Source organism: Argopecten irradians, chromosome 5 (assembly GCF_041381155.1).
Source record: "Argopecten irradians isolate NY chromosome 5, Ai_NY, whole genome shotgun sequence".
Lineage (NCBI taxonomy): Eukaryota > Metazoa > Mollusca > Bivalvia > Pectinida > Pectinidae > Argopecten > Argopecten irradians.
The window spans coordinates 36,462,080-36,479,719 of record NC_091138.1 but is presented as its reverse complement, the minus strand read 5'-3'; the positions used below and the strand labels follow the sequence as shown (position 1 = coordinate 36,479,719).

General features: G+C 35.0%; 2 protein-coding genes across 6 annotated transcripts in view; one reads left to right on the top strand and one right to left on the bottom strand.

The window, feature by feature from the left end:
* Nucleotides 1-47: 47 nt before the first annotated feature.
* Nucleotides 48-10,038, top strand: LOC138323686 (chitobiosyldiphosphodolichol beta-mannosyltransferase-like). Its single transcript, XM_069268472.1, has 13 exons — nt 48-360; nt 915-995; nt 2,007-2,110; nt 4,167-4,315; nt 4,762-4,848; nt 5,171-5,281; nt 5,833-5,942; nt 6,771-6,809; nt 7,411-7,476; nt 8,034-8,144; nt 8,817-8,931; nt 9,548-9,623; nt 9,804-10,038. Exons 1-13 carry the CDS (start codon nt 63-65, stop codon nt 9,954-9,956), a joined length of 1,500 nt encoding a protein of 499 aa, XP_069124573.1. The 5' UTR covers nt 48-62; the 3' UTR covers nt 9,957-10,038.
* Nucleotides 10,039-13,294: 3,256 nt separating this feature from the next.
* Nucleotides 13,295-17,640, bottom strand: part of LOC138323685 (very low-density lipoprotein receptor-like) — a 34,222-nt gene continuing 29,876 nt past the window's right edge. For 3 of the 5 annotated variants that reach the window (XM_069268471.1, XM_069268467.1, XM_069268469.1), the window contains 5 exons: nt 16,293-16,463; nt 15,759-15,875; nt 14,178-14,294; nt 13,728-13,847; nt 13,295-13,393 (listed from right to left, as the gene is read on the bottom strand). In XM_069268471.1, the coding sequence (XP_069124572.1) occupies nt 13,314-13,393; nt 13,728-13,847; nt 14,178-14,294; nt 15,759-15,875; nt 16,293-16,463 (605 nt within the window). In that variant the 3' untranslated portion in view covers nt 13,295-13,313. Of the gene's footprint in view, nt 13,394-13,727; nt 13,848-14,173; nt 15,028-15,758; nt 15,876-16,292; nt 16,464-17,640 lie in introns of those variants that run through there. The other 2 variants (XR_011208584.1, XM_069268470.1) reach the window with 2 other exon arrangements.

Sequence of the window (17,640 nt, the reverse complement as noted above, 5' to 3'; positions counted from 1 at the left end):
GAGGAAAGGAAAATACAATTTAGGTAAAAAGTTACATTTTGACGACTGCAATATAAAAACTGATGACCTTTGCAAATGACGATATAAGCGACAACAGGAAGTGGATCGTCGTGGAGTTTCGTCTGCAGTTTTCGCGGCTTTGCCGTGCTGGAGATAAGAAGATGTTGTTCGTTGGTTTTATACTGACATTATGGCCAATCATTTTTATTCTGTTATATATAGTGCTAAACCATATTGCCAAACCTAGACATTCCGTCTGCATAGTTGTCTTGGGTGATTTAGGAAGGAGTCCACGAATGTTGTACCATGCAAAATCGTTTGCTAAAGAAGGTTATGAAGTCGATCTCGTGGGATATTCTGGTAAACATCCCGATAACAAAAATATAACTATATTGATAAATACTGAAATGATCTTCCTATTTAGTTATTTTATAGTTATTTGGTTTAGCGAAATACAGCTAGTCCATGCCTCATCACTTGGTTATGTGATGTTTACGTGACAGTCTTTTGGTGTCGATCGAAGTTTATTTTTTAACTAAAAAGCTTTTGGCTGTAAGCCCTAAATTCGGTCAAGCATTTAAACATCATGAATCATTAGGTTTGAAATGCTTGTAAAAGATGTTCTTTTAAAACATTACTATTACCAACAAAGTGCATTATATTCACCATTTGCAATATAAATATATAATAAATCACTCAAAAGTTATAAATACATGTGTAACTAGAGAGGAGAAAATGTAGCGGCCAGACCGGGATTCGAACCTGGGACTTCTTTCCTAGCCGAATGCTCTACCGCTGAGCTACCTGGTCACCGCGATGATCGACCCAGTCCAATGCCGCTATACACATGTATTAATGTAAGGATGTGGCACTAATTCTTTATTTTTATAAAAATTTGTAATTTTTTTATCTAGGCTCCAAGCTTCATGAGGATATACAAATAAACAGAAGGATAAATCGGCATTATCTCTGGGAGCCACCAATCTTTGTGAAATGTAAGCATGTTACTATATCTTCTTATAAAATTTTAAATTAACTAAGATATCGATGCAAGATTTGCATACACTTGGATAATCTAAATGTTCTAAGGTTCACCTGACAAGGGGCTACCAGCCTACCACTTTAATTTATAGTCTACCCTGCATGAATTAAGTAGTGTTTTGAAATTAGGACAGGTTTGTTAAAAAAGTTAAGGACTTTTTTAGGATTTTCATAAAATTTTCATTTTGTTGCAAGAGTTGAAATGTTACTTATTAATTTAGAAAAAATAATCTTCAGAAATGTATATTTGTTATTGTTTAAGATATATGTAAAATAGATTAATTGAGCTACATATCATGTAAATACTGAAATGGAATTGAATTTTACCTGCTTTTTAAAAAAAATAAAAAATGGTTTTGATTATTTCTATTACAGAATCGAAAATAGTAACATGCATGCAGCACACACTCTTTACAGTCTAAACATTTATTATAGAGTTTGGCAAATTTGTCATTTTCACGATCAGCAGATGTACACCTGTATCTACCGACTGGGTTATTCAATATACTCTTGAAAGATCCTCCACTGCCAACATATATATAATTAAACAATACAATTGTAATTATCATTTAGTCAATAATTGATGTTTAATTGTATATATGCATGTCTAAATTAACACAAAATATACATATGAAATTATTTGTTTTGCCTTTGTTATCAACGCAATCAGTAACTCATTCCATATAGGGCATAATGTCATGTAATTTTTTTTCGGAATGTCATTGTGATCTACAGTACTAGAGTTGAGTTACTTCCCTTTGTTTCTCTCTGTCAGTTCTGAAGCAGTGAAACGAAGGGAAGTAACTCGGATCGATGTCTAGATGAGAATGTTAATGAGTGTAAATTAAACTGTTTGTTGTTTTCATGATAAACTGTAGGTTAGCTTTCATATTCACTGTAAGGAAATGATCAAATTATATGATATCATGTGTTTAATATGCTGGTAACCTTTCTTTATTTTACAGATGTTCCGACTCTTTTGGCATATGTGTTGAAAGTTTTATGGTTGGTCACATCATTAGGATTAAAGTTATTGTTTCTTCCAAAGGCGAATTATTTACTTATACAGGTAAGATGTATTCTATAATGGTACCATAGATAATTTATACATTTATATTGTTTCATTTGAAAGTTTGGAATCGCCCAGATCATCTCTCTGTCTGGAAAATCTTTCTAGTGTATCCTAAAAAGTTAAATTAATAATTCTCAAATAATGCATTCAGTAGGTACCTTTACTATATTCCTGACATTTATAGTTGTGCTGTTAAAATTGGTAGAGATATGCCTCGGTATTCTATCCTTAAAGATGCTCCACCGCCGATAGGGCATAAATGATATTCATCATTTGAACAATAATTGGTGTTTAATCGTGTATATATGTCTAATTAACAAAATAAATAATATAAAATAATTTATTTTGCCATTGGTGCATGCGCAATCAGTACTTCATTTCATGTACCCGAAAGGATATACAGTAAAACCCCTATAACTCGAACAGCAGGGGACCATATCAATAATTCGAGGAATACAGGGTATTCGACTCATCCGAGGTTGGTCATGATCGACCGTTGACAGTCAAAATGTCCGGTCTCCCTATGACAAACAATACATTGCAATGACATTTTAATTACCGTAATTTCAGCATTTTGGATTTTTTATGAAAGTGTTTTTGATAGCAATATCAAGTTGAAAAAAATATGTATTACATAAAATGAGGGTTTGAAAATACTGACGACAAAGTAAATCAAATGTAAACGATCGTCAAACGTGGTACCATATTGGTTAAAACAGGCAATGTGTACAATTTCGATGATTTAATTAACAAAAATCATTTAACACATTTACAAAATAAATACACACTATAAAGTTATTAACCAGCATAGTTACGAACAAACAACGATACCTATGTCTACCTTGTAAAAGCGTTAGGTTACACGTGTTCACGAAGAAAGTTACGAAAATACAATATGCGGGGAAAGATACGGAACGCACTGATAAAATCGAACATGGGTCAATGTGATTTGTACTTAGCACTATCAAATTTTGGTATCGTTTATGTCTTTTGGAAAAAGAACACAGAAATTTAAAAAAAATATTGAACTTATACAGGAAGTCGGACGTCAGCGATTTCTTCCAACTCTTTTGTCATTTCACAATGCGTACTTTCTATTTAACACGAATCAACATCTTCCGTATTTTCATATTTAAGCAAAGATTATTACGAGAGAGACATCAATTATTTAATGCCTTTTCTGAAATATTCAAATAAAGTTTGCATCAAACAACGACTGGCGATCGTGAAGGTAGGTAATACTGACACTGTTAATCCATTAATCACCGAAAGACTTGATACGACACTTGTATAAACACAGGTCGTGACGGTCGGTGCAGTCAGGTGTGACACAGGTAAACAATTATCAAGGGCCGAACACCTGTTCGACGAATGCATGGGTACATACTATGTATTTGCTCAAACAGTGATATATTTCTGTTCGAGGAATAAGGGGTATTCGATGAATAGCTGTTCGAGCTATCCGGGGTTTCGTTACATAGATTATATAGGGACACGGTCGGGACAGTACGATCATTTCGACGAATAGGGGGTATTCGAGGAATCCGGGTTCGAGTTAGAGGGGTTTTACTGTAGTGCAACAGGTTTTTGTCGGGATGCAATTAGTTATTTTTTTATACTTTTAACTTAAAGTAAAATTAGTAGCCAAAACTTTTCTATGGTGGTAAAAGTGTAAAGTAAGTAACTTTTGTAACTGAAGAAAAATACTAAATCGTCTGCTCCTGTTTTTGATAGTGAAAAAATACCATTTGTCAGCGGTTGAGCATCTTTGATTCTATAATATTGAATTTTACTACCGTATTCTGATTATGGTAAGTGTATCCACATGCAATCTGATTAAAATCAGCTGTTTGATACTCCGCTTACTACGTGCTCCGCGGAGCACGTAGTAAGCGGAGTATCAAACAGCTGATTTTAATCAGATTGATCCACATGATACATGTTTTGCTTTTCATCAAATTGTATACCAATGATATTAATGTGAACTTTATACACAGTTTTACTTTTCATTCAATTTTCTAAGACTAAGAGTGTGATTTTCCCATGTTTTCAGAATCCACCGTCCATTCCAACAATGTTTGTTGCACTGGTTGTTTGTTTACTGCGGGGCAGTGTTCTCATTACAGACTGGCATAACTATGGATTTACTATACTGGCTCTTTCTCTCGGCAATAACCATCCCCTGGTGAAATTTTCTAAATGGTAAATATGAGATTTTAATGTGATATAGCTTTGATACATAATACAACATTATAACATCAACTTACTTTTCTCGAAGGCATTGTTTGATTCAAAGTATCATAGACAGTGCACATATTTGTGATGATCATGATGTTTTCAGAGGAGATATTATTTAGCATTGAAATAATTGAGATTTAATTTTTAAAAGTTTACAGACAAAAGAGTTTGTATTGCATAGATTTATCAGCCATATTTTAACAGATGAATTAGCTCCCTTTTTAAAGTAAAGCATTTTATGAATTTGTATATCCTATTTGGGTTTGACAATGTGTTATTATTATTTTAACAGAAAAAAAATATATGCATACCTATAATGCTGGTATATTTATCTGTCATTGTATGACATTTTTTTTATCTTGGGCCAAAAACATCTGATCTGGTAATAAACCAGTGGTAATTTGTTTCAGGTATGAGAAGCTATTTGGCAGATTTTCCAAAGCTAATATCTGTGTTACAAAAGCAATGCGAGAAGATTTAAGAACTTGGGGTATAAGGTAATCATCGTACTTACTCATAGAGTAAATGTTATATAGACATGTTGCGAAAAATCCGCATCAATTGGGATTATTTTGAAAATTATATATTTTGCTTGATAATTGTCACACATCTGCTGTTAAAAAAAAAAAAAAAAGTTTTGAGACATAAAGCAAATAAGATAGGACAGAGCAAAAACCACCCCCTACCCATGTAATAATACAAACACTTATGCTACAGTGCTAGTGATAAACTACAAGGAAGTGTTAAACACAGCATGCTATCTACCCGAATGGCTATCATCCCGTCAGAAATCTAAAAGGAAATCATCCTTTATTTCAGTGCTGAGACACTCTACGATAGACCAGCTGAAATTTTTCAAGAAGCTACAGTGGAGGAGAGACATGATCTGTTTAGTCGTTTATCTTTGGCCTATCCTATATTTGGTAGCAGGTAAGATTTGAGATTTGAGTAAAAAAATGTGCGATTTGAATAAAAAAAAATATGCAAACTTAGGAACTGAATTGTAGTTATTAATAAGTGCTACAGTGATATATCAAATTGTATCGTATCGTGATATCTAACTGCATGTAGTACCGAATCATCATCAATGACTGATATTGTGATAACTTGATATTTTTATTTCTTTGGAAAAAAAAAATTTGTTCAAATTGTCAGAAAATAGATTCTTATAATTAATCCTTTTCTTTAGATATAGTTCACTCATAAAATCTTCATGAAAACTTCCTCATCAATATATCATTATACTATTTTTTCATGATATACAAATGGTATTGTTGTTTATTTTTTAATAAGCTCATATCAGAAACTCTAATACTAGCATTAATAAGCTGTAATTAATATATTAAAGTATGAAGCTCCTGTTTCAGTTTTAGAATCATCATAATATATTATCCTTGTAACATCAATATTCTTGGATGCATTATTCCTTGTGAAACAATTCAGTACTTCATTACACAAGAAAGGTTTTTCTTTTATTACAGAAATGAGCGAGAAAAAGATTCTACAGTGTTTACATACCGGTCAGCGTCTGGAAAAATCCAGTACCGAAATGACCGTCCCGCACTTGTAGTGAGCAGCACCAGCTGGACAGGCAAGTTCTGAGTTTGTATATTTATTCATCTATAGATTTCATGGAATGGAATGCTGGTACTGTTATATTGTATCTTGTGTTCCAAGCTAGAGATGCAAATGTCTAGTCAGTAGATTTTGGTTTTCTCTGAAAACTTTTAAGTTAGTTAATACGGTATATCCTTAAAAAATCACCAATTGCCGAAGCAAAAGATTCTGTGGAGGAAACAAAGGGGTGAAACAATCGTGTGTATTCAATTGTAAAAGATTGAACCTACATATTTAAATCTCAGCTTGTTCACAAGAAAAAAATCCTCTGTAAGAGAAACATGTGGTTGATGCCAAATAACATTCAAACAAATGTATTCACACTGTTACTTTATTTTAATCCGGTAAAAAATGGGGGGATACTGGATAAAGGTTGTTTGTTCGTTCGTCCGTCTGTAGGTACAACGACCAACTTAACTACTGGAGGTATTTTAAAGAAACTTGGCAGCAATTATCCTTATACAGTATAAATGTGTGTATAATCTCATATATATCGGAACACAATACATTACCCCTTTTTCAGAGTCACGCCACTTTGTTACAAAATGGGGTTGGATGTAGTCTGGTCTACTGGACAACAGTTCTAGATTTCATTTGCTGAAAATCCAATCTGTGATTTGAAAAATTTTATTCCTACTTTCAGTAATAAGACCCCTCCACTTAAAATCCCATTATTTATTTCTTTGGTAAGGAATCGGCTGGAGTGCTTGGATATTGTAATTTAAACATTATAACAATAATTTTAGTTGATTTTATGATTACTGTTTCATTTTTGAACATTTTCTTTTCATTCATTTTACAGAAGATGAAGATTTTGGAATTTTATTAAAAACTTTGCAAAGTAAGTAAAACATTTGTATATTTATATTCATTTATCTTTCCAATTGAAATATCACTACTGTCCAGGTTTAAAACTAAGTTCATAAGATATCTGTAATATCAAGGTAAGCAATGTTGGCTCTTTGGGCTTTTTGTTACCTCACGTTGTCCAAAGGACCAATGTGAATTTATGTGATACTTTTCCTCATAACTAGTACTCCTTGTCAGAATTTAACAAAATTTGACTGGTTATATCCATATTGGGATGTGACTCTAATTGTACAAATGGTCTGACTGATCCCCTGGGGGCCTGAAGGATGAGCCCAAAAGGGGCAAATTTGGCTATTTCCATATAAATGACTTCTCTGAAACTGATAATTAGATAGCACTCATATTACATTGATAGCATCCTTATGGGATGAGGATTCAAATTTGTACAAATGGTCTGGCTGACCCCCTGGGGTCTGAGAGGCGGGGCCAAATGGGATCAATTTGGCTATTTCTAGCTGTAAGTAAGAGTTTTGGTGATAATTACTAAATGAACCAGGGGAGTGATATAGACCCTCTAGGACTCTTGTTTATTTTTCACATTTAAAATGTGAGTGTGGATTTCTCTTTTCCAGAATATGAAGTTGTGGCTTCAAAAGATCCACACAAAGGAATGCCAGATATATTATGTGTAATAACAGGTTTGTATACAATTAAATGGAAGCAAATTGATTAATATTCTGCCCTATTTATTCTTTTGTCTTTAGACATTGATTTGTGCTGCTAATGAAATGGCTGCTCTAGGTTTTCAGGGCCCAGTTTCATGAACATTCCTTAACTTAAAATTCTCCATAGGAAAGCATTACTGAAGTTAAGGAAACCCCCTTAAGCTAAGAAGCCTTCCTTTAAATCTTTAATGCTTTCCTATGGAAAAGTTAAGGAATGTTCATGAAACTGTGCCCAGGCCGTTCATTAATGGAATGTGTATACCGTCACTTTCGTCAGACTATTGCTACCTGTGAGTTTGTCCAATAAAGGTGTACAGCTCTTCATCACAATGTCTCGCATGAAATATTCACTTAGGATGTTTAACAAATATTCTTGCATAAACCGTCCTGAAGAAAATGTTTAGAATTATAAAATATTTTACACCAATGGTGCTTTGGTAAAACTAAATTCCTTATCAATGAGCTTATTTGTTTTGGCACATTATCCGATAGATCATCAGGTAATCTTTCACTCTTGATATGGTGTTTAGGTAAGGGACCACAAAAAGAGTTTTATAGCCAAGAAATTGAAAGCATGACATGGAAACATATACACTTCTGTCTACCTTGGCTGGAGGCAGAGGACTATCCAGTTCTTTTAGGTGAGTACAATTCTACCCAGATTGTGTTTCAGTACCCACAGTACTTTGATTCATAGAATACCAATCACCTGTCAAGACATCGAGTTTACTCTTGACTTTAAGCAGTTTCAGAAGACAAATTACTATTTCTCAGAAATCTGTAAGAGTCAAAACATATGGCTGATAGACATTTTAAACTGAAGAGTGAAATCTGGTTTTTGGGAGTCAGAAACATACTTTATGTAATTGTGCAGAATCCGCATTGATATCCTACTCCTCTTAAAACGCTTATTGATGAGGAAACTAAATATTTGAACCAGACAAGTTTCAACAGATTTGCTTTACTATGGGTTCTGTGTCCCCTGTAGTGTGAGGAAGGCAGTATAAATCATAGGGATAGGTGTTCTCATTGGAGCAGCAGTGTTGTCATGATTAAGGTTTTGTGTGTTTCTGGATTTTTTTCTGACAAAGAGCTGGACCAGGCAAACTTGGAATATAAGTATGTCTGGAGTCTCTGAGCTCATTACACTAAACTAAAGGCTTGATTCCAGGGTAACACAGAAATATTAAAATTTTATGCAAAGGTCATTTTCAGACAATTAAATGCTACAGCTACCATATTAATTGACAAAGTGGAATAGACTCAACATTTAAAAACGGCTTAACTTAGCTTTATTTGTACTTGACCTTCAGGATCCGCCGACCTTGGTGTGTGCCTTCACAAATCTTCAAGTGGCCTTGACCTTCCTATGAAAGTTGTTGATATGTTTGGTTGTGGTCTTCCAGTTTGTGCTGTCCAATACCCTTGGTAAGATTATCGTCCCAACTAGTCTTCACATATATCACAGACTTTGTTTGATTTCAGTGATGTTTTTTGTAAGTGAATCTTGCTTGTAGCCATGTTATGTATCTCTTAGTTGAGAGGATTTCAGAAAGGGAAACAGACTTGTAAAGATACACTTAAATTTTAAGTTATTTATTTGAGTTATTTTATTGTGATAATATAGTACAGCTATGGTCATTTTAGGATATACCAGCAAGGGTTTCCATGGTAGAAAGCCAGTTCCTTGAGGGAAAAAAATTGAACAGTACCTGTATGGTAATTTACTAATTGTTGCCTACATTATTCAGTTAAACCTGGGTCCACGTATTTCGACCCTGAACATGTGGGCTATTCTTAGTATGTTTAAGTGAGATAGTCTTTGTAAATACACTGTGTTTGATACATTAGAGACTTTGCTTAATGTGTATTAACCAAAATTAAAGAATCTACAAAAAAAAACATTATCAGCTTGTGTACTCAGAAAAATTGACCATTTTGACTTTACGAAATCGAGAGTTGACTGTGCTTTGTATATTAAATGATGTTTGTAGCCGTGATTTATCTAGACACATCCCAAATTATTATTTGTTTTACCTTCCAGTTTGTCAGAGCTTGTAAAACCTGGTCATAGTGGCCTGATTTTTAAAAACAGTCAGGAACTGTGTACCCAATTACAGGTAAGGTCAACAGTCTGCAGTCGCAATAGATATCATTTGTGTGAAGGTTTTAAAACCTACTGTAATATATACTCAAAATAAAGTCACAAATCATATAGAATTTTATCTATAACCATATGGAAGCTAATAAGTATGATTTGTTTGATTTAATATTATTTTCATTCTTCTTTTCTATTTCAGGAACTATTAGAAGCCTTCCCCGATGACCAAAAAACATTGAAGAAAATGCGAAGCAATCTGAAATCTTTTCAAGCAATTCGTTGGCATGATAATTGGAAAAGAACAGTTCTCCCTTTGTTGAAACAGCATAAAAAAGACAAGAAGAAAAGATAATTCAACTTGGTATGCAATCATAGTCCTTTTATAATGATCTGTATTTTGCAGTAAAAATATTGCTATTCTGTTGATCAGTAAAAACTTGTTGGAGTTATTTTCAAAAAAAAGTTAGGAACTTGACATTGGACCATTATATGTTGGTTAGGAAGTCAAGACCAGGTTGGGCAGTTACCATGTACTTAATTGCTGTTGATAACCCAGTAAGCATTGGACTGCATTCAATTGACAATTATTGGAGTATGAATGCCAACTGGACAACTGCAAATTTAATGAAGGGCTTCATGTGGAATTTGCTGTTGTCTAGTTGGCGTTTATGCTCCAATAATTGTTAACTGAATGTTGTTTAATGCTTGTATTTTCATAAGACAACAATTTTATAATAAAATCTCGAGAGAGATTTCGCATTAATAATGAATACTTTTATTATCTTCAAGGACAAACCAGCCATTTTCCGTGATTGCCGACTTGACAATTGTAACGTCAAAGTAAGCAGATGGCAGTTCACTGCTAAGGTTATGTAGTAGGGTTGCAGTGAAAATGTTATTAATGGAAATCAAACAAACAAACACAAAAACACTGTACCATGAAGCAAGTATTTTTCCGAAAACTTTATCAAATCCTGAAAAAAAAATCCTGAAACATTGTATTCTGATAAAAACAGTGGTTTTTGATAAACCTGGTAAAACAAAGCAAGAACTGAAAGAACTGTTGGAAAATCATGCCCACTTCGTAATGCTGTATAGTTGACACAAATAACATCGCTATTGACATTTCTTACATTTTCTCCAAATAGGTCATTACGGTTCCTTAAACAGGAACAGTTACCAGATTATGTTTGTATATGTCAGAATTCAAGAATCCACATATTATTTCTAGTTTGAAACAAGTTTTCTCACTTTAAAGTGCTAGTCCAGAGCAGTGCTGCGACTTCTATCATGATAGTATGTCAAATCATTTCCTTAAGTTATCCTTACACGTTATCATGTAGGTCACGGTGACCTAATTTTGCAATTTTAAAGTTGCGTGTCCAATGTTTTGCCCTTGATATAAATTTTTCTTTTATCCATCGTCTGTCACAACATTTTCTTGCAATCGATTATTTGAGTAAATATTCACCGAGCTTAATGAAACGTTGTATACAGACTTCCAATACTTAGATCGTGGACAAATTCAAAAATGTCCTATACTACTGTTGTCAATGTTGTCAGATGACCGTTAAGATCCTCGGGCCTCTTGTTTCTAAAAAGTAGGCCCTTATGCTTTATTTTGTAAAAGTTCAGCACCCCATGTTCATCCCAGATACCAATTTTCGTTGCCCTGTTTTTTTAAATGTCCTATTTTTGCTCAGTGGAAGTACAACATAAATTGTTACCCCAGATGTCCCTTATCATTGCCCTTATGTCAATCCTTTAATGGCGATAACCTGGATTCTCGTATACATTTTTACTAAAACGTAAGCCAGAAGTAAGATTTATACTAACACTGATCCCTTTGCCTTAAAGATGTTTATTGTCAGATTTAGTTACAATTGATGCAGAACTCTGACTATTTGTGGTTAAAAGGAAATGTTGACGGATGATGGATTGGCTGTCGATCTAATGGAGCAATACTACTTCTTCTCTCGGGATTAGTTGTCGATCTAGTGCTTATCATTATCTGAAGCAATGTTACATCATTCTCTCGGCATTGGTTGTCGATCTAGTGCTTAATCTTGAACAATACTGCATCTTCTCTCGGGATTGGTTGTCGATCTAGTGCTTATCATTATCTGGAACAATGCTGCATCTTCTCTCGGGATTTGCTGTCGATCTTGTGCTAACCTGGAGCAATGCTGTATCTTCTTTTGCTAACCTAAAGCAATGCTGCATCTTCTATCAGGATTGACTGTCGATCATTTGCTAATCTGGAGCAATGATGCATCTTCTGTCGGGATTGACTGTCGATCTTTTGCTAACCTGGATCAATGCTACATCTTCTGTCGGGATTGACTGTCGATGATTTGCTAACCTGGAGCAATGCTGCATCTTCTCTCGTGAATGACTGTCGATCTTTTGTTCACCTGGAGCAATGCTACATCTTCGGTCGGGATTGACTGTCGATGTTTTGTTCACCTGGAGCAATGCTACATCTTCTGTCGGGATTGACTGTCGATGTTTTGTTCACCTGGAGCAATGCTACATCTTCGGTCGGGATGGACTGTCGATGTTTTGTTCACATGGAGCAATGCTACATCTTCTGACGGGATTGACTGTCGATGTTTTGTTCACCTGGAGCAATGCTACATCGCCGGTCGGGATTGACTGTCGATGGTTTGTTCACCTGGAGCAATGCTTCATCTTCTGACGGGATTGACTGTCGATGTTTTGTTCACCTGGAGCAATGCTACATCGCCGGTCGGGATTGACTGTCGATGGTTTGTTCACCTGGAGCAATGCTTCATCTTCTGTCGGGATTGACTGTCGATGTTTTGTTCACCTGGAGCAATGCTACATCTTCGGTCGGGATTGACTGTCGATGTTTTGTTCACTTGGAGCAATGCTACATCTTCGGTCGGGATTGACTGTCGATGTTTTGTTCACCTGGAGCAATGCTACATCTTCTGTCGGGATTGACTGTCGATGTTTTGTTCACCTGGAGCAATGCTACATCTTCTGTCGGGATTGACTGTCGATGTTTTGTTCACCTGGAGCAATGCTACATCTTCGGTCGGGATTGACTGTCGATGTTTTGCTAACCTGGAGCAATGCTGCATCTTCTCTCGTGAATGACTGTCGATCTTTTGTTCACCTGGAGCAATGCTGCATCTTCGGTCGGGATGGACTGTCGATGTTTTGTTCACCTGGAGCAATGCTACATCTTCGGTCGGGATTGACTGTCGATGATTTGCTAACCTGGAGCAATGCTGCATCTTCTCTCGTGAATGACTGTCGATCTTTCAATGTTTTGTTCACCTGGAGCAATGCTACATCTTCTGTCGGGATTGACTGTCGATGTTTTGTTCACCTGGAGCAATGCTACATCTTCTGTCGGGATTGACTGTCGATGTTTTGTTCACCTGGAGCAATGCTACATCTTCGGTCGGGATTGACTGTCGATGTTTTGTTCACCTGGAGCAATGCTACATCTTCGGTCGGGATGGACTGTCGATGTTTTGTTCACCTGGAGCAATGCTGCATCTTCGGTCGGGATTGACTGTCGGTCTGAAACTTGGGTCAATGCTTCATGTTAATCTTCGCTCGGGATTGGCTGTCGAATATTTTTTGCATTATGCCGATCACTTATACATGTCAGTCATTGATATATGGTACAAGTATAACAATAATTTAAATAGCAAATATTTATATGATCAATATTTTATTTCAAAAGTGAATTAAAGAAAAATCCATCATACAATGGATTCGTACTCCAGACCTGTGGCACTGCTGTTGATGTCCCTAAAACAAACAGAAAACACCTTCAGTTCTTGTGAATTTGTGATATAAAAATATTGTCAATAATGAATTCTGCTTCGTACTTTAAAGAAAAACACATGAAAATAATGTGACCAGAGCAGATACTATCAAAATATCCGATTATTTCATACCGCAAATTAAACTTTTTTATATGTAAAAACTCAATAATTTTAGTGATGTCAAACACGATTACGTGCATTGAAGTATTCAGATTACATAAATGATAAGGATTTTTCCCATTTGCAATACTTTCTTCGCAGTAAACAGTTTTAATCACTATTAAGAAAAGTGTAATAGTGGTATTTAATATACATACTACACATATATTCGTCGGAACCATCATAGCAGTCGTATTTTCCATCACACACCCAGTGTTTCGTAATACATGCGTTGTCAGATTGGCATCGGAATTCACTAACTTGGCATCTATGTTTACCTGTAAATACAAGAGAATCGTTTGTTTCCTGTTATAGTAGAGGTGGTAGGTTAACGGACGGCACAACTTCTAAATTTTGAACATTTTTTTGTGGCTTTCCTGATGTGTCTTTAAGACAACTATGAATTTTTGGTCTGTAGGTGAGCGTTCGCTTCTATGGGGAAGATCATCGGTTTTCCTAGTTCTCATCGACCGAGACACATTATTAAGGTTCGTGTATTTAGATGTTTTAGATTTTTGGACCTTTTTCGATTTTGTTTGGATTTCTTAATTGTGTTTTGGATGAAGTCTATTCTATTAGTTCTATGAAAAAGAGAACGCTAGACTTACAGTTATCTTCGTCTTCCCCGGTCCGACAGTCCGTCTCGCCATCGCATACCCACGAAGTAGGAATACACTCCGCGTTGGTGCATTTGAAATATCCCTCCGCACACTCAGAAGTCAGACCTGTTTCAAAAGCAAAACGTTTTCGTGAAAAGAATGGTTTGTAATGTCTTACATTTAAATTGTTCTAAAATGGCCGTGCAATGTTAGAATATTAAGCTGTATTTAGGTTCATGTCTATTGTCAAGCTACGTTTCAATTGTAAAATAATGTACCGATTACAAAATTGTCATAAAGTAGGTACTAGGTTTACAGGAAATGACAGAATTACTAGAGTAACCTCTTACAAAGTCTCATGATGAGTCGGCATATTTACATGTAAGTTTTATCATCATGAATTCATTTTTAACCTATTCACGCAGCAAGACTAAAAATGATTGCTTCTAGCTTCTGGATTTGTTTGAAATAACACATGTATATAAATTGTTAATTTTATATCTGGATAGACTTTTTAGATGTTAATAGTGATGTAATATAATAACAATTCACTAGACTTTAACAATATCATACCGACAAAAGTGGGCATTTACGTTTTGAACATAAAAAACTAACTTGCTTCTCAACATTCAGTGACAAAATATTCATAGTTGTAGTGGCCAAATAATAATGTTATACCGACAAATGTATATAGAAAGGTATTTAACGAAAATAAGTGAACACGTAAAATCCAATTAGTGTCTACTTTTTATATGGAAGTTGATTCATTTACAATTTATGTAAATGCGCCAGCAGGTACCCGCCTTTCATACTCTTATTACCTTTGTGTATTTCCATCACCAGATACAATTTGCTGAAACTAACAAAAACAACAAAGCGCTTCACAACGATAAAGATATTTGCACACACATGTTTTAAAATATTAGTGATTTGTAAAACATTGTTAAATGTAAATAATCAATAGTTATATGAATAAGTATTAGTCATGCGTACTGTAAAGTATTAATTAAAGTTAAAACTTTGATCCCGAATTAGCAAAACGTTACAACTTCTTGTTTGATTACCGAATGTGTGTTAAAAGCAACTATCTGAACGTTGTTCGATGTATAATAATTTTGGGCTCTCAAATCATATGTTTGCAATGCAAATGATAGGCAATGTCAAAGATGCCTTTCAGAAATATTTAAAAATTGGTAGAACTTACCCCATTTAAGCAGTGATGAAAGTTAGCGAAACACGAAAAGTGTCCATTTAACGGATTTTGTTTGGCCGTTAGACCAGAGCATATTGATTATATTACATGTAAGCATGGTGCGTCTTCTCATGGGTTACAGAATATGTTAGTAGTGTATGCATGAAACGTTATGTGATTGAATTAGATTTAAAAGCGATATTTGGCAAATCACTATACAATAAGCAAAGGTATGATATAATATGCAGCTTAATTTTTTCCGCATACGTGTCTTAATGAGGAAGGAAAGACATCCTAATAAACGACATGATTTTTAATGTTATTTTTGACTTAGAAAACTTTGCTCGAATTACTATATTCTTTATATGTATTGTTCGTTATACACATGAATCACTTACTGGACGAAGAGGTACTGCTGAGGTCTACGGTTGATGACGTCACTGATATGGGAGTAGACGTAGAGATGGACATGGTGACGTTTGTAAGGACATCTGGAGTACTTGTAGGTGACGTAACTGGTTTGTAGAAATAAACAAAATAAATGCAATCTCTTCATATCATGAACGTATGATTACTTTCTTATACTGCACGAGTAATTATTTTAACGGATATGATATTTTAGCACAATTCGTACTCGACACTTTGCACTAAAATGTGACTCTGTAAGGCTTTGATCGCTAATACAATAATTTGATTGTGTAAGAATAAGTTTACAGCACTTTTCGCGAGGAACCATGAAAACAGTTTTTTTTTATAATTCATCATGTTTTTCAAAAAAAAGTTATTGTTGTCTTACGAGTACTTTAACAATAATGTAACAATGAGCAGTTTATTTCTCAGTCCTAGTTTATACTGTAGCATATGGACTTATCCTTGGGAAATGAACTCTAATTGAAATTTCACATGTTTCAATAAGCATTATTTAATTTTACCTGTAGTCGACGTGCTTTTCACTTCTGGTTCTGTGGTCGAGGTGTGGCACGTGCGTCCGTCAGGACATGCGCAGGTGTACTTTACGTTAGTTGATCGTTGTTTCGTATTCGAAGGGCGAGGGAGACAAAGGTATTCGCATTCGAATTCGTTCGTGTAGCATATACTTGTTTCTTCAAATAAATCGCAAATAGTATAAGTCAACTCAGGAAATATAAGACAAACACCTATAATTATTGGAAACAGTATCATACCGTCGACGTCCGTCGTGCGATGAAAAACAATTTACATTTTCGATTTCTCCTCCAAAACCGCAGAAGCAATTTCATTGAAATCTTGCACAAACCTTCTTAGGCATAAGGCCAGTGCAAATTGTGAATTATATGACCACCACCCCCCAGGGGGCTGTGTGAGGGGCCAAAAGGGGGTTAAAATTGACTAAAATAGATGGAAAGGTCTTAAGGTCCTTTACAAAACAAAAAAGAATTATATGACCCTGGGGTCTCGGGTTTTCCCCTGGGGAGGGGGTTAAGTTTACTATAGTTTTTATAGGGAAAACCCATTTTTCAGAATTTTGTAATAGAAAATTAGTCAAACGTTGTCAGAATTATCCCAATGAAATGGCCATTGTATCCTATTAACAAATTTTCCATGACTGACCCTCAGGGGCCTTAGGGGCAAGGCTAAAAAGGGGTCAAATTAGCTAAAACTTAAAAATCTTCTCCTGAAATTCTGGAACTGGAAGAATCAAATACTCTTCATAGATGGAAAGTTCTTAAGGCCCTTAAAAAAAATTGTGAATTATATGACCCTGAAGTCTCAGGTTCACCCCTTGGGAGGGGGTTCAGTTTACTATAGTATATATAAGGAAAACACATTTTTGAGTATTATTTGGTCATTTGTTATAGGAAATTAGTCAAAAGTTGTCAGAATTATCTCTATGAAATGGCCATTGAATCCTATTAACAAATTTTCCATGACTGACCCCCAGGGGCCTTAGGGGCGGGGCCAAAAGGGGTCAAAATGGCTAAAATTTCAAAAATCTTCTTTTTAATTCATAGTTTTGATGGAACCACATACTCTTCATAGATTAAAAGGTTTTAAGGCTCTTTACAAGGATTTTGAATTTCATGGCCCTGGGATCTCAGATTTTCCCTTGGGGAGGGGGTCAAATTTACTAAATTTTATATAGGAAAAACACATTTATGAACAATTTTTGCTTAGTTTTCATAGGAAATAAATCAAACTGGGTTAGAATTATTAGCTTGAGATAGTATTTTAACATCAATATTGGTCCTAGCTGATCCCCACAGGCCAGAGGGGCGCGGCCAAAAGGGGTCAAAATGGCTA